Source organism: Saccopteryx leptura, chromosome X (genome assembly GCF_036850995.1).
Source record: "Saccopteryx leptura isolate mSacLep1 chromosome X, mSacLep1_pri_phased_curated, whole genome shotgun sequence".
Lineage (NCBI taxonomy): Eukaryota > Metazoa > Chordata > Mammalia > Chiroptera > Emballonuridae > Saccopteryx > Saccopteryx leptura.
Genome location: NC_089516.1, coordinates 93,799,804 through 93,818,018, shown reverse-complemented (window position 1 = coordinate 93,818,018; position 18,215 = coordinate 93,799,804). Strand labels below are relative to the sequence as shown.

General features: G+C 38.5%; 1 protein-coding gene across 1 annotated transcript; it reads right to left on the bottom strand.

Moving 5' to 3' along the window:
• Positions 1–15,972: 15,972 nt before the first annotated feature.
• On the bottom strand, positions 15,973–17,892 carry LOC136386422 (endogenous retrovirus group S71 member 1 Env polyprotein-like). Its single transcript, XM_066357846.1, has one exon. It carries the CDS (start codon positions 17,890–17,892, stop codon positions 15,973–15,975), a length of 1,920 nt encoding a protein of 639 aa, XP_066213943.1.
• Positions 17,893–18,215: the final 323 nt, after the last annotated feature.

Sequence of the window (18,215 nt, the reverse complement as noted above, 5' to 3'; positions counted from 1 at the left end):
TACTCTGTATGCCCGTATTATTAATATATTCACTCTTTATTGATAGAAATTAGGTATTATTTCCAATTTTAGTCAACTGTAAATAATGTTAATGTAAACACTTTTATGCATAACTGTTAGTACACATTGCATGCATATCTATTGGCTTTATATCTAGAAGTGCATTGTTTGGATCACAACATGTCCATGTGCTCAATTTTAGTAGACCCTGACAGTTTTCCAAAGATATTTTTCCACTTTATACTTAAAGCCAACAGCTTATGAGTGGTTCAGTTTCTTCACATCCTCATAAACACTTGGTATTATCATTCTTTTTTCATTTAAGTTATTCGGGCAATTATATAATAACATCTTACTGTTATTTTAAATTCAATTGCCCTGATGAGTTCTATCATCCTTTCATATATTTGTTGGAAATCTGAAGATACTTGTCTTAAAAATATAATAATTTTGCCTGTTATTTTAAAATATTACGTTGTGTGTCATTTTCTATTTTCCTTTTTCTTTTCCAAGTGAGAAGAAATAGAGTGACAGACTCCCACATGTGCTTCAACCGGGATCCACCCGACAACCCCTACCTCCCATTCCCCAGGGCTGATGCTCTGCCCATCTGGGGCCATGCTCTCAATCAAGCTATTTTTATCATCTGAAGTGGAGGCTCCAGGGAGCCTGTCTTAGTGCAAGGGGATGATGCACTCAAAACAGTTGTGCCCTGGTTTTGGAAGGGGAAGAGAGAGAGAGAAAGAGAGACGGAGAAGGGGGAGGAGTGGAGAGGCAGATGATTGCTTTTCTTGTGTGTCCTGACCAGGGATCGAACCCAAGACATCTACATGTCAGGTCGATGCTCCACCACTGAGCCAACTGGCCAGGGCCTGTCTGTCATTTTCAAATTAAGTTATAAGAGCTTGTTATGTATATTGGACATGAATTCACTGTCATATGTATTATAAATATATACTCAACTCTGTGATTTATATTGTCAGTATTTTTATGATGTGTGTTTATTAACAGAGATTCATAGAAAGAGATGTAAAGCATCATTCTGTGTTGGAAAATAACATTGTTAAAATTTATGACAGAGACCTTAACTTCGATAGAAATGAAAAGTGCCTATGGGAGAAATGCTCCCATTCTATGTCGTAAAAAGAGCCCTGTAGGAAAAACTCTGTTTCCAACAAGCTCTATGATTGTAAAAGCCCTCCCTACCCCCACTTCATCTTTCCCTCTATGGGTACTGTCTTCATCTTTGTCTATTTTGCTTCATGCATGTGAATCTCCATGATTGCAACTACCAAATTGCAACCCTTTATTTTTTCCTGAATAAATATTTTGGGTGATAAAATAGCTAGTTACGTTTTTTTTTACAATAGACATTCTGGGGACTTGTCTGGGATTTCAGAAAAGAAACGTTCCCTTCCATAACTTCAGAGCAGTTGTGCAATCAGGTGTCAGCACCTCAGAGTGCCATTGGGTTCACTGCACTCTGGCTCAATACTTGAGATGCGTCTTCTGTAATCTAGCTTCTGCTTTTAGGGTTCTGAAGCTCTCTGGGCTTTATTTGGTAACTGTTTATAGAGGTTTTATTGTTGTTGTTGTTGTTGTTAAAAGGTCTTCTTTGTTTGCTTGTCTGCTTGTGAGCTTGAGGAGCACCTTGGACTGATATTCTAAAAGTATCTGGCTGGTGCATGGGACTGAAACAGATTTAATTCAGAGCCCATCTGGAACTGGGTCATCTCCACAAAAATCATTCTAGGCTTCCATCTGATTCTGTCAAAAACCAGACCGTGCATCAGGCATTGGCTAGCTCTTTTGACAACAGAATATTCTACTAAAACTCTGCTGTTTCAGCCAATGACTTGACTCCCTCAGGATGAGATTGCTTTTCTAAATGTGTTGTTTCAGCAATAAGCTAGACCCTTTTCAGGACTGGACTGTTCTAAGTGGAGCTAGCTGGTAGCTAAGCTGCATATTGCTTGAGTTGCTAAACACTATTTGAGGCCCTTGTTCTATAGAAAAATCTCTGTATAGTGGAACCTCAGTTATCTAAATATTTTCAGTCTCTCCCCCATGGACTCTAGCTAAATTTATGTTTAAAAGCCAAAGTCATTCTCATGTGCATGTTTAACTACTGAGCAGATCTCACCAAAAGTAGTTCAGAGTATCAGCAGCCATTGTGGGAAACCTTTGAAATTCTCAAATTTACTTGTGTTAATTTTTTTTTTTTTGTATTTTTCTGAAGTTGGAAACGGGGAGGCAGTCAGGCAGACTTCACATGCACCCGACCGGGATCCACCTGGCATGCCAACCAGGGGGCGATGTTCTGCCCATCTGGGGCATTGCTCTGTTGTAACCAGAGCCATTCTAGGGCCTGAGGCAGAGGCCATAGAGCCATCCTCAGCGTACGAGCCAACTTTGCTCCAATGGAGCCTTGGCTGAGGGAGGGGAAGAGAGAGACAGAGAGGAAGGAGAGGTAGGAGGGGTGGAGAAGCAGATGGGCGCTTCTCTTGTGTGCCCTGGCCGGGAATCAAACCTGGGACTCCTGCACGCCAGGCCGACACTCTACCACTGAGCCAACAGGCTAGTGCAAATTTACTTGTGTTAAAACCAAATTAGACAATAATAGCACAAATATTAACAAAGATTAAGGAAATGCCTTTTTTGAGTGGTATTTTTGAAGCTTCTAAGTGATACCATGAATATGAAGTTGTTTCTTTACAAAACAAAGTTTTAGAATTAACAGAGGCTACTGAATTTTTAAAAACAAATGGCTTCTAAAGTCTTGTCTTTTTTCCTTAACTCCATTGTCTCAAGATACATCACTTATCCACCCTGTTTCCACATCACTATTTTGCCTCAGGCTCCTTCTACAGAGCCCTCAAGCTCCTCTTCCCGGATGGCTATTTCAAGCTCCATTCTGACTCCATCTTGCCCTCCATTCCCTACTTCCTGCCTCCACCTCCATTGCCATTTCTCCTCAATTCTAACTACTTCCTCCTATGAATGTATCAGTACCTATTTATTTAAAGTTGAGCCTTCTGAGGATCCTAATAAGACTCATGTTTCATATATTCCCAGGTCTAAAACTGAATTATGAACCATAGTTTAAGAATTTCCTAAGGTAACTGAGGATCTTTGATATAGTTCTTTCTTTTTTGATATAGTTATTCAGACTTACCAACGGTCAGGTTCACACTAGATGAGAATTGTCCTTTGGGGATATCTACAAGAGGATTTAAAGAATAAACCAAACACTATATGATTTCACTCTCATGTGGAATTTAGTGAACAAAATGAACTAACAAGCCAACCAGAGTCAGACTCATACATAGAGAACAGGCTGACAGCTGTCAGAGGTAGGTGGCAGTGTGAGAGGGTTTAGGGATTGAGCAAAAAAGACAAAAAAAAGAAAAAAGAAAAAAAAACCTCATGAACACAAACAGCAGTCTGGTGATGTCCAAGGGTGGAGGGAGGTGTAGGAGGGAATAGGGAGGATAAATGGTGATGGAGGGAGACTTGGCTTTGGGATGTGAACAAACAATAAGGTATATAGATATGTGTTGTAGAGTTGCGCATCTGAAACTTGTATAAGTGTTAGCCAGTGTCACCCTAATAAATTAAACAAACAAAAAATAATAAAATAAATGAACAGACAAAACAGAAATAGACTCCTAGATACAGAAAACAAACTGATGGCTGCCAGAGAAGAGGTTAAAGGTTTGAATACAAAACGTGAAGGGATTAAGAAGTACAAATTGGTAGTTATAAAATACTCACTTTATATAAAATATAGCATAAGAAATATAGTCTATAATATTTTAATAACTAAGTGAGGTGTCAGGTGAGTATTTTAAAAAATATAATAACTTCTAATTTGGGAAAAAACACTGGAGAACTTCAATGAGTAATTAAAGTAGATTTTCCAAAGCCTGGTGATTGGAACAAAATTCAGATTTGCTCATAAAAGTCTGAAAAATCTGTTTATGACTAAAATAATCAATTCATGATAATGTTAAAAGAAAATTCTGCTCTTCCTTCTGATGTTGACTCCACTTCGGTAACCTTTAACTCTTCATTTGTTAATAGGCTGAACTGAGGTTTTGGATTTTGTTTTTGTATTTCCTTTCTGTTAAAAGGACCAGGACGATATGAGAAACAAGGCCCACTCTAGATTTAGTTAATTTGGCTAATCAGCTTGCTCGTACTCTATATAAGACACCTAGAAGACTGTTAATACTTTTAATTGGCAAAAAAAAAAAAAGGTCCGTACATAAAACCAAAAACCTCCTGCTTTCTGCTATCATTGCAAGTGCTTCAAAATGTCTGTGTTGTCTGACCAGGCAATAGCACAGCGGACAGAAGTTTGGCCTGGGATGCTGAGGACTCAGGTTCTAAATCTCTACATAGCTGGCTTGAACGTGGGATAGCTGGCTTGAGCATGGGATCATAGACATGACCTCATGGTCACTGGCTTGAGCCCAAGGTCACTGGCTTGAGCAAGGGGTCACTTGCTCTGCTGTAGCCTCCCAGTAAAGGCACACATGAGAAAGCAGTCAATAAACAACTAAGGTGCTGCAACAAAGAACTGATGCTTCTCATCTCTCTCCCTTCCTGTCTCTCTGTCCCTCTTTCTCTTTCTCTCTCTCTTTCTCTCAAAAAAAGAAAAAGTCTGTGTTTTTTGGCCCATTTTACAACATTTTCACTGTAATTATCACCCTCAGGTTTAGAATGTACTCACATTTTTTAATAACCAGGATATTGAGAAAGGAATTGTCACAAATTTAAATACTGCAGATGATCTCAGTCTTCCAAGGCCTTCCTAATCCCGAGTGATGGGACCCCAAGGAACTAAATGGACTTTACCAAATCTCCTTTTAAATAAGCTTAGGTAAACTTTTACTCAAGTTGGTAATGAATCTATCTCTGTCCTATTGGCACTGAAGTCACAAGCTCAGTGTTCAACTCCAATGTAAAAAAATATGTGCTGCCTTAGATTCCTAAGACAGTTCAAATAGTGGGGGTCTCAAATAAACTTCAGTAAGTTTCTGTCTATGAACCTATTCCTTTATGCTTAGCCCCTTTATAAAACAAGCACACTTTTCTCCTTAGTTCATCTGCCCTTATTCATTTACTAGGCCAAGGATTCCTAGAGACATATCATGCTGAAACTTCTGCCAAAAGGAGGAAATAGTAATTCTACAATTTGACAGTATCTGTCAGAATAACCAATCAGGTGAAATAAATAACCTTTCAACATATTTCAGTTGTTCTACTTCTTATCCGTATTGGATCAATGACCATCTTCTTTATGGCCCAAGTTTCCAACTGATATCAGCATATTCCCCAGTGTGTCTCCTATTAAGATTCAAATTGATTCTTCAAAACTCAGTCCAAGAATAAATATCTCATGAACAAAGGGGCCCTTCAAGATATAAAGCCCATAACAGAAGAATACATAACTCAGGGTCTTATTATTTCTTTTCACTAGTTCCTGTAACACTTCCATTTTACTTGTGAGAAAGCAGAAAGGGTGTGGGTAGAATTCAGACCAGGACCTCTGGGCAGTAAATAACACGATAATCCCCAGACATCTTGTTTTTCTAACCATCATATGCTGCTAGCATCTATCCCAATTGGAAGTCAGTTCCCTACTGTAATTCATTGATGCAGTGCATTCTGCAGTATCCCAGTTGATAAAGCTAGCCAATACTTTTTTGCTTTCACTTGGAAAGGAAAACAATTTACCTGGACAGTAATGCCTTAGGGGTTGACTGAGATCCCTTCTTATTTCTCACAAATCCAGAAGGTTAATTTGGATGTTATAATGTCCCTTAAAATTCTACTTTGTTGTAATATGTGGATGATTTACTTTTTTCTTCTTCTTCTTCCCAGGTCTTCTCATAGAAAGACGAAAGTCACATCACAGAAAGTATTATACCTTCCTGGGGAACTCTTCCGGATTTCCATAGTGATCAACAGATCCATTTTAGTGGTCAGGTGCTTCAAAAAGTTTATGCTGTTTGGCCAGTTTTACAACATTTTCCCTGTGATTATTACCCTCAGGTTTAGTTGAATGTACTAACGGCATTATTAAAATTCAACTGGTGCCTGACCTGTGATGGCACAGTGGATAAAGCACCCACCTGAAATGCTGAGGTTGCCGGTTCGAAGCCTTGGGCTTGCCCAGTCAAGGCACATACAGAAAGCAACTACTAAGAGTTGATGGTTCTAGCTTCTTAGCTTCTTCTTCTCTCTCTCTCTTTCTCCTATCTCTAAAAAATCATCAAATAAAAGAAAAAAATTCAACTGGCAAAATTTGTAAACTCCCTTCATATACCTTGGCTAAAAACATTATTGTTGATCCTTTCAAATCTCAGATGTACTCTTTTGTGGGCTTAAAAACCTCACCTTTTGACATAATTACACAACAACCATGCATTTGGTTCTTCTTTCTTTGGCTTTACAGTCAATAAGGGAAGACACTTCAATATTATAAAGGTATAATTATCTCTATTGAAAATAACCATACTTTGATAGAGCGATATTTTCATAATATGCTCCAAAGAGATGAAAAACCCAAACCCCATACACTACAACCTGGAGATATTGATTACTGGAAGAAATACCCCAGAAAAGATCCCCTGAAGTTTCACTTTAAGGGCCTCTATCAGGTAATGCTGACTAATCCTTGTGCTGTTAACCTTCAGGGAGCACACTGTTGGAATACACTTGTCACATCTAAAGAAGGCACCAGACCCTGACTGAAACTGCATACAATCTGGTGTCCTGAAACAAAACATGTCAAAATTTAAAGCAAGCAGTCGCTAAAGGAGACGGCTTTCCCAAAATGACTGAATTAACATTGTACATTTCTTTTTCTTGTGTCGCTTCTTACTTTATCTTTCTCTCTCATTCTTGAAATAAAATTCCCTTATTTACATTTTCCAACCAATTGTGAAAGGGGGAGACTTTTCCAGTTACTGGATCTGTCATCAAGAACTTCAATCTAAGAATATAATGGCCTTTATATTCACTATCTATGTATTTGAGCTCCTGGTTTAGAATCACCACATAAACTTAGCTTGTTTGGCTACTATTAATGTTGTGTTGTATTCTTGTTATTAAATTCTACACTTGTTGCTTGTTGACCCTGAACAGAAACTGTTTTATGATTCATGCACTGCCTTTCTGATGTAGGAGATGACACCCAGAAGAGGTTTTTTGACATCAAGAGACAGAAGGCTACAGAGAAATATCTTGGTCAAAAGGAGAAAATTATTAAAATTGATGAGAGGCTTTAACCTGGACAGAAATAAGAAGGGCCTGTGAGAGGAGCTCTCATATTCCGTGTTATTGTGGGAGCACTACAGGAAGAACTTTATATTTAAAACAGAGCTCTATGGTTGTAACAGCACCTCCCTTTAACTTCTTATTCCCCTTTGTAAGGGAATTCCTCCATCTTTGCTTGGTTCTGTTTGTGCCCAAGTCTCACCATGTTTGCATAGACAGGACTATAATCCTTTCATTTTCCCTGAATAATTTTTTTTGGTGGCAAAACAGCTAGCCAACTTTTGCTGTATAACTGACAATATTATGTCTTATACACACATGCACAAAAATTTGCTGTTCAGAATTAGCTCTTTTTTACTGAAAACATTTCATCTGTTAAGGTTTTTAATTTTAACAACTTCTTTTGTTGTTGTTGTGTGTGTATATGTTCCCTACCCTTTCTTTTCTATGTATCAAAGTGTGTACTAATTATGAGATTGCTTTTGAGTTATTTTCACACCATTAAGAGTTGAAAGAATATTCCTTACTCAAGAGATTCTTAATGTATAGTGCAGAGAGAAACCAAAAGTTTTAAGGCAAAAATGACAGGAATGGGGTTAGGAATGAGGTTCAGTGAAAACTCATATCACTGAAATATTACAAGAATAAGTTTTTGTTTAATGGAAAATAAATTCCCAACACTTTTTGTCACCACCTTTATAAAGTACACTTTTCTGTATCAGTAAATGCAGTCTGATGAACACAAAGGATTCTTTACTAGATGGTAAAAGATCATGACATGTCACAGGTTTAGAATTCTGAGTATTGATGATAGTGTATGCCCCAAAATGTAAGAGACTGATTCAGCCTGTGATCAACCTAAAAGTTATTTTTTGGAATCAACCCCTACCTGAATAGCTTAGCATTTTTGCTTTAGGTTAAGCTGTTTATTAAGATCTGCTCTGTAAGACATAGAGTTCAGTGAAAGAACTGAAAGGCACAATGTGGTGTCACATCAGAAGTGAGAATGTTTTTGTATGTGAGTGTGGCATAAGTGTTTATTGGGTGACCACAGGGAAGTCACTCACGGGCTTGGACCTCGTAGATGGAGTTTAGTGTAGTGTAAGAATATGCTGTGAAGAATCAGAGACAGCGAAGTGCCCTAGGGCGAAAACCCTCAGCAGACAAGAATCCAGGGGCCTCTCTGACCTGTAACAGAAACAGCAAAACAGCAGGATAAGATTCAGCAACAAGAAATGTTTAGGGTTTTAGAACAGAGATTAGGAGTCAGCATGTTCCTTGTCCTTTACTTCACCCCCTGAAAACTTTTGCTGTCTGTTTCCTTGAGTTACTTGTACTGGCTAATAAATATCTGAGAAAGGCTGGGGATGGGGCTTCAGTCCTTCGGTCTGCTGACCAGGGCTGTTGCCTCTCCTCGGCCCTTTGGAGCATGCATTTGGTCTCTGAGTAGTTCACTGTTGCTGCGACAATATAGAAGTTCAAATTATGGTAACTTGTACCTGCTGTGTGACTTTAGGCAATGTACTAAAATTTCTGAGCATCAATTTCCTCCTTTGTGAAATGGAGACAGTGACAACACAAACAAGGACAAAATTGTTGTGAGACTAACTGAGAAAAAGCTCAGAGAACTCTCAGCACAGTATAACAGACACCACTTCTGCATTGTGCCCTGGAGGTTTTTTGCACATTGATCAGTTCAACATCTTTAAAAAAATCATTTTGAATTGAATATCACTTTTTCTAAGGCTTCTAATTATTTACTGGTGAAATGAATCTTTTTGGTAAATGAAGATAGCCTTCCTCTCTTGTTCACTGACAATAGATATGTATTTATGCAGCAGCAATTGACAAGAAATATCCCAAGTTTATCTTCTGAGAATATGTTTTAGATGCTAAAACCAAGTACATATGCCCTAGAGACAGTTAAACATTAGTATTGAAAAAGGAAAGTGTCTGAAAGGTCACTATAGCAGGTATCTCCATGTGAAATTATTCACAGCATCATTAAAATAAACAGAAAAAATAGAGAAGTTGGACTTCTACTGCCAATGTAATCACTGACCCTTTGACTCTAACAAATCTTCATTCCACAAAAACTAGCAGACAAAGAAAGTTTTAATATCAACAATACAGTCCAACTATTGGGTTTATTTTTACCCACATATAACCTATTTGACTAATTTACCTCACTGAGCTAAAAAAAAAAAGCAATTATTCAACTGTTATATAGAGATCATTATAAGGAACATTTAAAAATCTGGATAGTGTAACACAACTAAAGAAAATCAGCACAATTAACTCTGATGGTAGGCTCAGTGATATAATGAATATGTCACGATGTAGGTCATGGACCAATTGACTGGTCTTGACGCGAAAAGAACTCCAGAGGTTGAAACAAAGAGTGGAAATTAGCAGAAGCCCCTTCCGAATGGTGTGCCAGACTGCCCTTAAACATTAAAATTCTTATGGAAGGTCAAATCTTTACCCCTCAAAGCCAGAAATAAAAAACACCATAAGAGGAAAGTATGGTGGTTCCTCAAAAAACTGCAAATAGAACTACCTTATGACCCAGCAATCCCTCTACTGGGTATATACCCCCAAAACTCAGAAACATTGATACGTGAAGACACATGTAGCCCCATGTTCATTGCAGCACTGTTCACAGTGGCCAAGACATGGAAACAACCAAAAAGCCCTTCAATAGAAGACTGGATAAAGAAGATGTGGCACATATACACTATGGAATACTACTCAGCCATAAGAAACGATGACATCAGATCATTTACAGCAAAATGGTGGGATCTTGATAACATTATAAGGAGTGAAATAAGTAAATCAGAAAAAAACAAGAACTACATGATTCCATACATTGGTGGAACATAAAAATGAGACTAAGAGACATGGACAAGAGTGTGGTGGTTACCAGGGGTGGGGGGAGGGAGGACAGGGGGAGAGTTAGGGGGAGGGGGAGGGGCACAGAGAACTAGATAGAGGGTGGCGAAGGACAATATGACTTTGGGCGAGGGGTATGCAACATGATTTAATGACAAAATAACCTAGACATGTTTTCTTTGAATATATGTACCCTGATTTATTAATGTCATCCCATTACCATTAATAAAAATTTATTTAAAAAAAAAACACCATAAAATATCTGACCTCTTATAAATGGTAGTTCTCTTACCCACACAGTAGTACGTTCTCTGATTCTGAATGTTACCCCCCAAAAAATCACTTTTCTTAAAATGAGGCAAAACACAAATGGGGAATATGTGCACATTTTAGGAATTATGCCCTACCCTCCAATCAGTAATATAAATTTCAATTGTTGGAGAAAATGCATTAAAAGTTTCTCTTTTTTTGAAAAATAATTTCATGGCTGAACTGTGGTGACACAGTGGATAAAGCATCGACTGGAATTCTGAGGTTGTCTGTTTGAAACTCTGGGCTGGCCCGGTCACAGCACATACGACAAGCAATGAGTAGGTGCTTCCCATTCCTGCCTTCCTCTCTCTCTTTTTTCTAAAAATATAATAAAATAAAAAATAATAACAATTTAAAATGATACAATAAGTCATTATTGTGAAACATACTACATGTGACTCTGTAAAATACAGTGAACATAAAAGTAAAAGTCAATTATCCAACAAATATGATCAATATGGACAATCTTATCTTACAGTTCAAACTGCAAATGCAAAATAAAACTGGCAGCGTGATCCGGTGGTGGCACAGTGGATAGAGCATCGACCTGGGATGCAGAGGACCCAGGTTCGAAACCCCAAGGTCACCAGCTTGAGCACGGGATTACATGGATTGAGCAAGGCTTACCAACCTGAACCCAAGGTCGCTGGCTTAAGCAAGGGGTCACTCAGTCTGCTGTAGCCCCCGTCAAGGCACATATAAGAAAGCAATCAATGAACAACTTAAGTGCCGCAATGAAGAATTGATGTTTCTCACCTCACTACCTTCCTGTATGTCTGTCCTATCTGTCCCTCTCTCTGACTCTCTCTATCTCTGTCGAAGAAAAAAAAAGAAGAAAAAGAAAGCTGGCAAATAGAATCTTCAGTTACTGCTGGTACCCTTATGCTAATGTGCAGAGAGTATTTCATTTTTTGGAAATTCTGCTACCTAAATTGGGAACAGGAATAATAAATTTTGGTCAATTTTTTCTTGTTCAAGTTGGCTGGCTACAGTAACAAAAGTGTTCACATCAAAAAAAAAAAAAAGTGTTCACATCAATGCCTACTTCTCATTTAGGAGAGCTGCTTCTAGTTGATGACAAAGTGTTTGATCAAGAATAAAAGCATCCATCTAGTTGTACCTTAGATTGTCAAATGAAAGACAAGACTCCCAGTTCAATTTGGACACCAAATAAACAACAAATAAATTTTGTGTACATAATTTCTATTCAATATTTAGAACATATTTATACACACACAAGTTATTTTAGTGAAATTTTAATGTAGCTGAAGTTCCCTGTGTTTTCATTTTCTAAATGTGGCAACACTATTGTGGGTAGCACTTTCCATTTATTGAACTATTGATGGGGTCACGTGTTGTGAAGATGAGGGACAGCAAAGTACAGGCGAGAAAGCCATAGATATAGAATTTAAGCAGAAATGAATTTGGATCTGGTTTTCCTAGCTGTGGTACTGAACAAATTATCAAGGCTCTTAATCCTAATATACCAAATAAGATTAATAATCCTTGCATCTGAACAGTCAGTGGCACACTGAATAGAGCATCAGCCTGGAACACAGAAGACCCAGGTTCAAAACCCCAAGGTTGCCAATTTGAGCTCAAGGTCATTGGCTTGAGCAAGGGGTCACTGGCTAGACTGGAGCACCACAGTCAAGTCACATATGAAAAAGGAATCAATGAACAAGTAAGGCGCCGAAACAACAATTTGATGCTTCTCATCTCTCTGCCTTCTTGTCTCTTTCCATGTCTGTCTCTGTCACCAAAATGAATGAATGAATGAATGAATGAATGAATGAATGAAATATAAAAGCACCATAAAACAAGGTTCAATGTCATATCACAGTATTCTCTATTCCGCTATTACAAAGGGATGTTTAGGCATTTATGAACAGAGCAGATATACATCATTTTGAGTTTTGCAATTACTTTAATAATGTTCTCCTTTTTTAGTAGCTGCATCATATAAAGCCTGAATACATTGACCAAATCCATTACTTGATTTCATCCATGTTTCGCCCAATATAGTAATTTCTGTTTCTCTTACCACTACTTCTGGCATTAGTACACAGCACCTTGCTCTTATGACTTTATCACTCAATGTTTATCCATTGTTCTCTTCAATTATTCATTCCATCTTTTTTTACCTTCACAAGGCATACTTAGCTGTCCAAAAAATGCGTTTTCCCCTTAGAGTGTTGGGAGTTAAATTGGATACATGCCTGCCTCCTTAGATACTGCATTTCTCAACTTCCCTTGCAGTTTGTTATAGCCATGTGACTATGTTATTTCTAATGCAATGTGAGAAGAATTGATATCTGTCACTTCTGGGCCACCGCCTGAAGAAAAATCATACCTCTTCCATAACTTTTTTTTCTTGGCTTCATAGCCAGAAATAGCAACAACCAGAAAGTTTTTCAAAGCCTGTGTACAAGATGTGAGAGAGCTGACTTCATTTGGGGGTACTGAATGGCTGAACAAAGCAATGGCTTCCTAAGATGGAATACTCAGCTTTGATTGCTACATAAGAGATAAATAGGCGTTTCATTCCTGAACCAAATAAATTTTTAGTGTTTATGTGTTATAGTAGCTTAGCCTACTCAGCTAATAAACTATTATAGTGTGATTTATTCTATTTCTTGTTGTATCAGTTTTAGGCATCATTTATTGATTTCCCACTATACAAGATAAAAAATGTAGCTCACTCAGCGGAGGTTTCTTGTTTTTGTTTTTGTTTTCCCCTTCAGGGCTATTTCCATTTTATCTACAATAGAGTTCTCTGATTTCCTGGGTGTGTTGGAAGATGGTGGTTCTAATAGGTAACTGCTTTGCTGCCAGTATTCTACAAGGGCCGAGTACAAAGGTTGGAGCTACAAGACAATTCTGTGGAGAGTTTCAGTTAATCCTCTTGTTTCCTGGCTTATGTCTCACCCCTATCCCTTGCAGTTCTGAGGTCCTTTTCTTTACTTTCTCCAGAGAATAAAAGTCAGCCTCTTACCTAAGGTTTAGAAACTGACATTGTGAGAGTGGGCATTTGAGATTTTCAATTAATTTCTGCTCTTATTTGTCTCTTGCCTCAAATTATCTTCTCTATTCCAGAACTTTCAAGTCATAAGTTTTTCAAGGTTCTACTGCACAAATATTCTTATTCTCATCAGCCTTCAGTTATAATTTTCTTTGTTATTCTACTAAAGCAGTAACCATTTTACCAAAGGTTTTCTATTTTTTAAAAATATATTGACATCTCTCATCTTATTTATTTATTTGACATCTCTCATCTTATAACGTATCTTTGTATTCTTAAGTTCTGGTGTGTAAGCAATGAGTGGAATTATATATATATATATATATATATATATATATATATATATATATATATATATAGCCTTGAAAGGCTGTTTTCTGTATTTTGCTCTTAGATTTTAATAGAGATAGGTGTTAGAATATACAATTTCTTTTCTTTTCAAATTGACTCTTGCATTTATTTTATCTCCTTATTCATATAAAATTCAAATACTAAGCCTGGCAATTGACTCAGTATAGGTGTTAAAAAATGCTTTCTGAATGAATAGTGAGCCAAGATATAACAAGGTTCTTTGTGAGCAACTGATAAGTCTGGAATAACGGGAATTGTTTAAGGGAATGAAAAATTTCATATAAACACTAAGATCAAATTCATTTGAAGCTCAAAAAGGTTGCTTTAGAGTTGGCAGCACAAGAAATTTTATAATGTTTTCTCAGGTATTCAGCTGATGGTGTGACAGGGAAAGATAATTTAACATACTACGTAAAAATACAAAATTGGCATTTCCGTTACTCGTATTTTTATTTTATAACTCATATAGGGAAAAGAGTTTACAATAGCATCCCTAGAGCAGGGATTAGAGTAAAGGTGTTCAATAAATGTTTGTTCAATCAATAAATAAAATGCAGAGTAAAATGAGGAGGCTACTGTTAGGTCACCAAAGGAAGGACGTACAAGGCTTGATGAGTTTTACAAGAAATTTATTTATGCATCTGGGAACATATGGGCTGAGACACTAGTGGCATCAGTCCTGAGGGTATGGGGATTTAAGTTTTTATGGGGTTAGTGAGCAAAGCTAATTAAGAGGTTAGATTTGGTATGAAATTTTGAGGTGAGTGAGGCAATATGTTCAATCAAGAGGTTGCGTTAGGGGATCCTTGTTGATGAAGTTGCTCCAGCAGGAAGTTGGGTGGAAAGAGGTGGGATATCAGTCAAGTTTGCTCAGGTGGGGAGTTACAGGAGCTGACCTGGCTCCAGATCACTTATAGGTTAATCTGAGTTTTTTGGGTTTTTTTGATAAGGGGGGCCCTGGACCCAAAACTAATAGCTACATAAATTCTTTCATGATTACACTTTCTCATTAATTTACTCATTTTCTGTTAGCATTCATTCATCCTTAATAATCTAATACTATTTTAATGTTAGGTATAAAACATGTTCTTACTTAGTTATCAAACAAAAGATATCAAACTGTCGCCTGACCAGGTGATGGCACTGTAGATAGACTGTCAACCTGGGATGAGGACCCAGGTTCAAAACCCGAGATCACCCATTTAAAAGTGTGGAATCTTTGGCATGAACCCATGGTCGCTGGCTTGAGACAAAGGTCTCTGGTTTGAACCCAAGGTTGCTGGTTTGAGCAAGGGGTCACTGTGTCAACTGGAGCCCCCTGGTCAAAACTTGTATGAGAAAAGCAATCAACAAGCAACTAAGAAGCCACAACTATGAGTTAATTCTTCTCATCTCTGTCTTTTCCTGTCTGTCTCTGTCTGTGCCCCCACCTTCCTTTTCGCAAAAAAAAAAAAAAAAAAAAAAAAAAAAAAAAAAAAAAAAAAAAAAAAAAGTCAAATTGCCTATTTTCTTCTGGAACTAGGGCACATTCTCACTAATTTGGACACTAAATGGCATATTTTGTCATGCTAGTTCATTTTAGTAAGGCACTATATTGCTTTTTGTCACTTTATATGAGCACCATATAACTTGTCTTGGTCCGATCTACTTTGTGACTTTTGGGTGGTATTTTGTAACTGTAGCATCCACCAGGGTACAAAACAGATGTCGGAGACTTTCAGGAATTTAGATGGAAAATTTATTGGCCAAGCTTTTAACCTGCGCAGGGGCGGACTCTCGGGTGTCTCAGGGACACTATACTCTTAAAAGTCGCAGATGAGAGCTGCGCCCAAACGCTTACAAAACTAGGTCTTATATAGGCTGAGCAAGCAAGCAGTTTCCAAAAGCAGACTTGGCTATTAGCTATTGGCAGGGGGGAGAAGTCACATGGCATAGTAACATAGGGCAGGTAGTGGAAAAGTTTTAAAACTGTTAAAACTGTTACAAATCTAGATAAACAGGATATGGGGGCTGGGTCAGCTCTAAGTTCCTTGTTCCTTATGCAACCTCTCATGCAACCTTCAGGGTAAGGCGGGTCCCTACATTCCCCCCCTTTTCTTAGACATGAGTTAAACCTTTGACTCGTTTTCTTCCCCTGCTAGGAGCGTGTAAGGCTGAGAAAGAACCATGAGCTTAACAACTTCTATTCTTTCTTTGATGAAACCTAAAACCTTGTTTAGGATTATTGGTCCAATTGTTAGTACTAATAGAAGGACTAAGAGGGGTCCTGCTATGGCTGATATCAAAGTAGTTAACCAGGGAGAAGTTTGGAACCATGATGCATACCAACTTGTGTTGTCTTCCTCTTTTTCTCTATCTCTTAACCTCTTCGTAAGGGTTCTTATATTTTCTCTAATTACTCCGGAATGATTAGCATAGAAACAGCATTCCTCTCCTAAAGCTGCACAAAGGCCTCCTTGCTGGAGAAAGAGTAAATCAAGTCCTCTCCTATTCTGCAGGGCAACCTCGGCTAATGAGTCTACTTGGTGCTCTAAATATATAACTTGATTCTGGAGTATGGACAGGTCCTTAGAAAAGGTTTGTGATAAGCGTTTAAGGCTGTTTTCACTGTAAGCATATGCACCGGCCCCCACTGCAGTGGATCCTATGACTCCTAAAGTGGCTATTATAGGGACGAGGAGGGGAGCTCTCCCTACTCGGCTTGTGGGGGCCACTAACAGATTTGGATTTCCCTCATACAAGTACACCTGTGGGATTATGTATGCGCTTATACATAATGTTGGACTGGTGGGAATGATGCATTTATAAATTCCTTGGAGGCAAACAAACCATAATCCATCAGCTGCCTTCATTATGGTCAAATCTTTTTGATTAGTTGGCAGGGCCAATTTTTCTTGGCCTAGACAGTATTTGCTGTAGTTGGAGGATTCTAAATTAAAATTAGCCAGCAAGTAACATGTTCCCTTCCCATGAAATCTCGCTAGAGTGAGGGAGCTGTCTGTCAAACACTCATCTACTTCTTGGCCCTTCTCAGAGCTTGTCCCGGTTAAGGGATTTTGTATGGGTGCATTTGGGCTATCTTGGGTAGTGTTGGCTCCAACACCTAAATAGAAGGGAGGTCTCGGGCTTAAGCATAACCAACATGATTCAGTAATTTCAGGCTGTGTGTTATTGAAATATGGAAAGATTTTATCTAATAATTCTAATGCTTCTGCTCCAAGTTGGTGAGGTCTGTCTACAATGGGTTTTGGGTCATGAATGGTATCATTTCCTATTGGCTCATGTCCTCTTGACTCTAGGGGCAAACCTCCTTTTTCCCCTTCAATCATTGACGGGGCACTGGTAGGAATTTGCTTAATAGTAAAAAACGTTCCTGGATTCCATCCTGATGTATATAAACGCATACCCCACGTGTGTCCTCTAATCCACGCAGGGTCTTGGGGGTTAAGGACTGTCAACACTGTTGGGTTACAATTGTCATTTTTGCATTCAGGGTTATTTTGATTCTTAGGCCTCTCAGACTTATCTCTCTTGATATTAATGTGCACATCGCAACCCCCTTTTGGGGCCCAGGATTGTGGAGAAACTATGGTCTCACAGCCCCAATTCCTGCAATAATAATCAGCAATAACCCCTCCACAATTTTTCCTCTTTTGGTTCTTGCTTTCTGGACATGCATATAGGTCCGTATGGAACAGGTCTCGATTTAAATTCTCATTATTATTACAGTTGGAACCTACTTCCCCTGCTACTCCTTTCAGTGTAGAGGCTTTGTTGGAATGAGGGGAGTGGAGTCCATCACTATAACACAGCTTACTCCCAAAGAATTTAGACAGGTCAGCCCTAAATATGATGGAGGAAGTTCCTCCCTGGGTATAGTTAGAGGCAATTACTGTTCCATCACTCCTCATTAGTACCCACTCTTGGAATTCTAGTCCATAACTTACTGTCCAATAAAATATTAGAGTCCTTATTCCTTGGAGAAGGTGACCTTGAGAGGCTGATCGGGGTCCCGTCACACTCACCATGTCCTATTATCCTCTCCTGGTTCCTGGGCCTGCTTCACATGGGATAGGTGGATCAAGTAGGGCTTCTCAGCAATTCTAACAGCAGAAGGTGTGCTGAGCAATACCTGGAATGGCCCTTGCCACCTTGGCTCGAGGTTTCCCCTGCGATGATTAAGGATCCATACCCATTGTCCAGGCTCTGGTGGAGGTTCTCGGGTGCTGCTTTCTTGGGCTGCTCCTCTTTCCCTCCTTAGTTCTCACACTTTGTCTCGGATCTGCTGTAATGCCTGTAGAGACTTGAGGAAATTATGATTAGATACCTCTATTTCCTCTCTAGTGAGCTG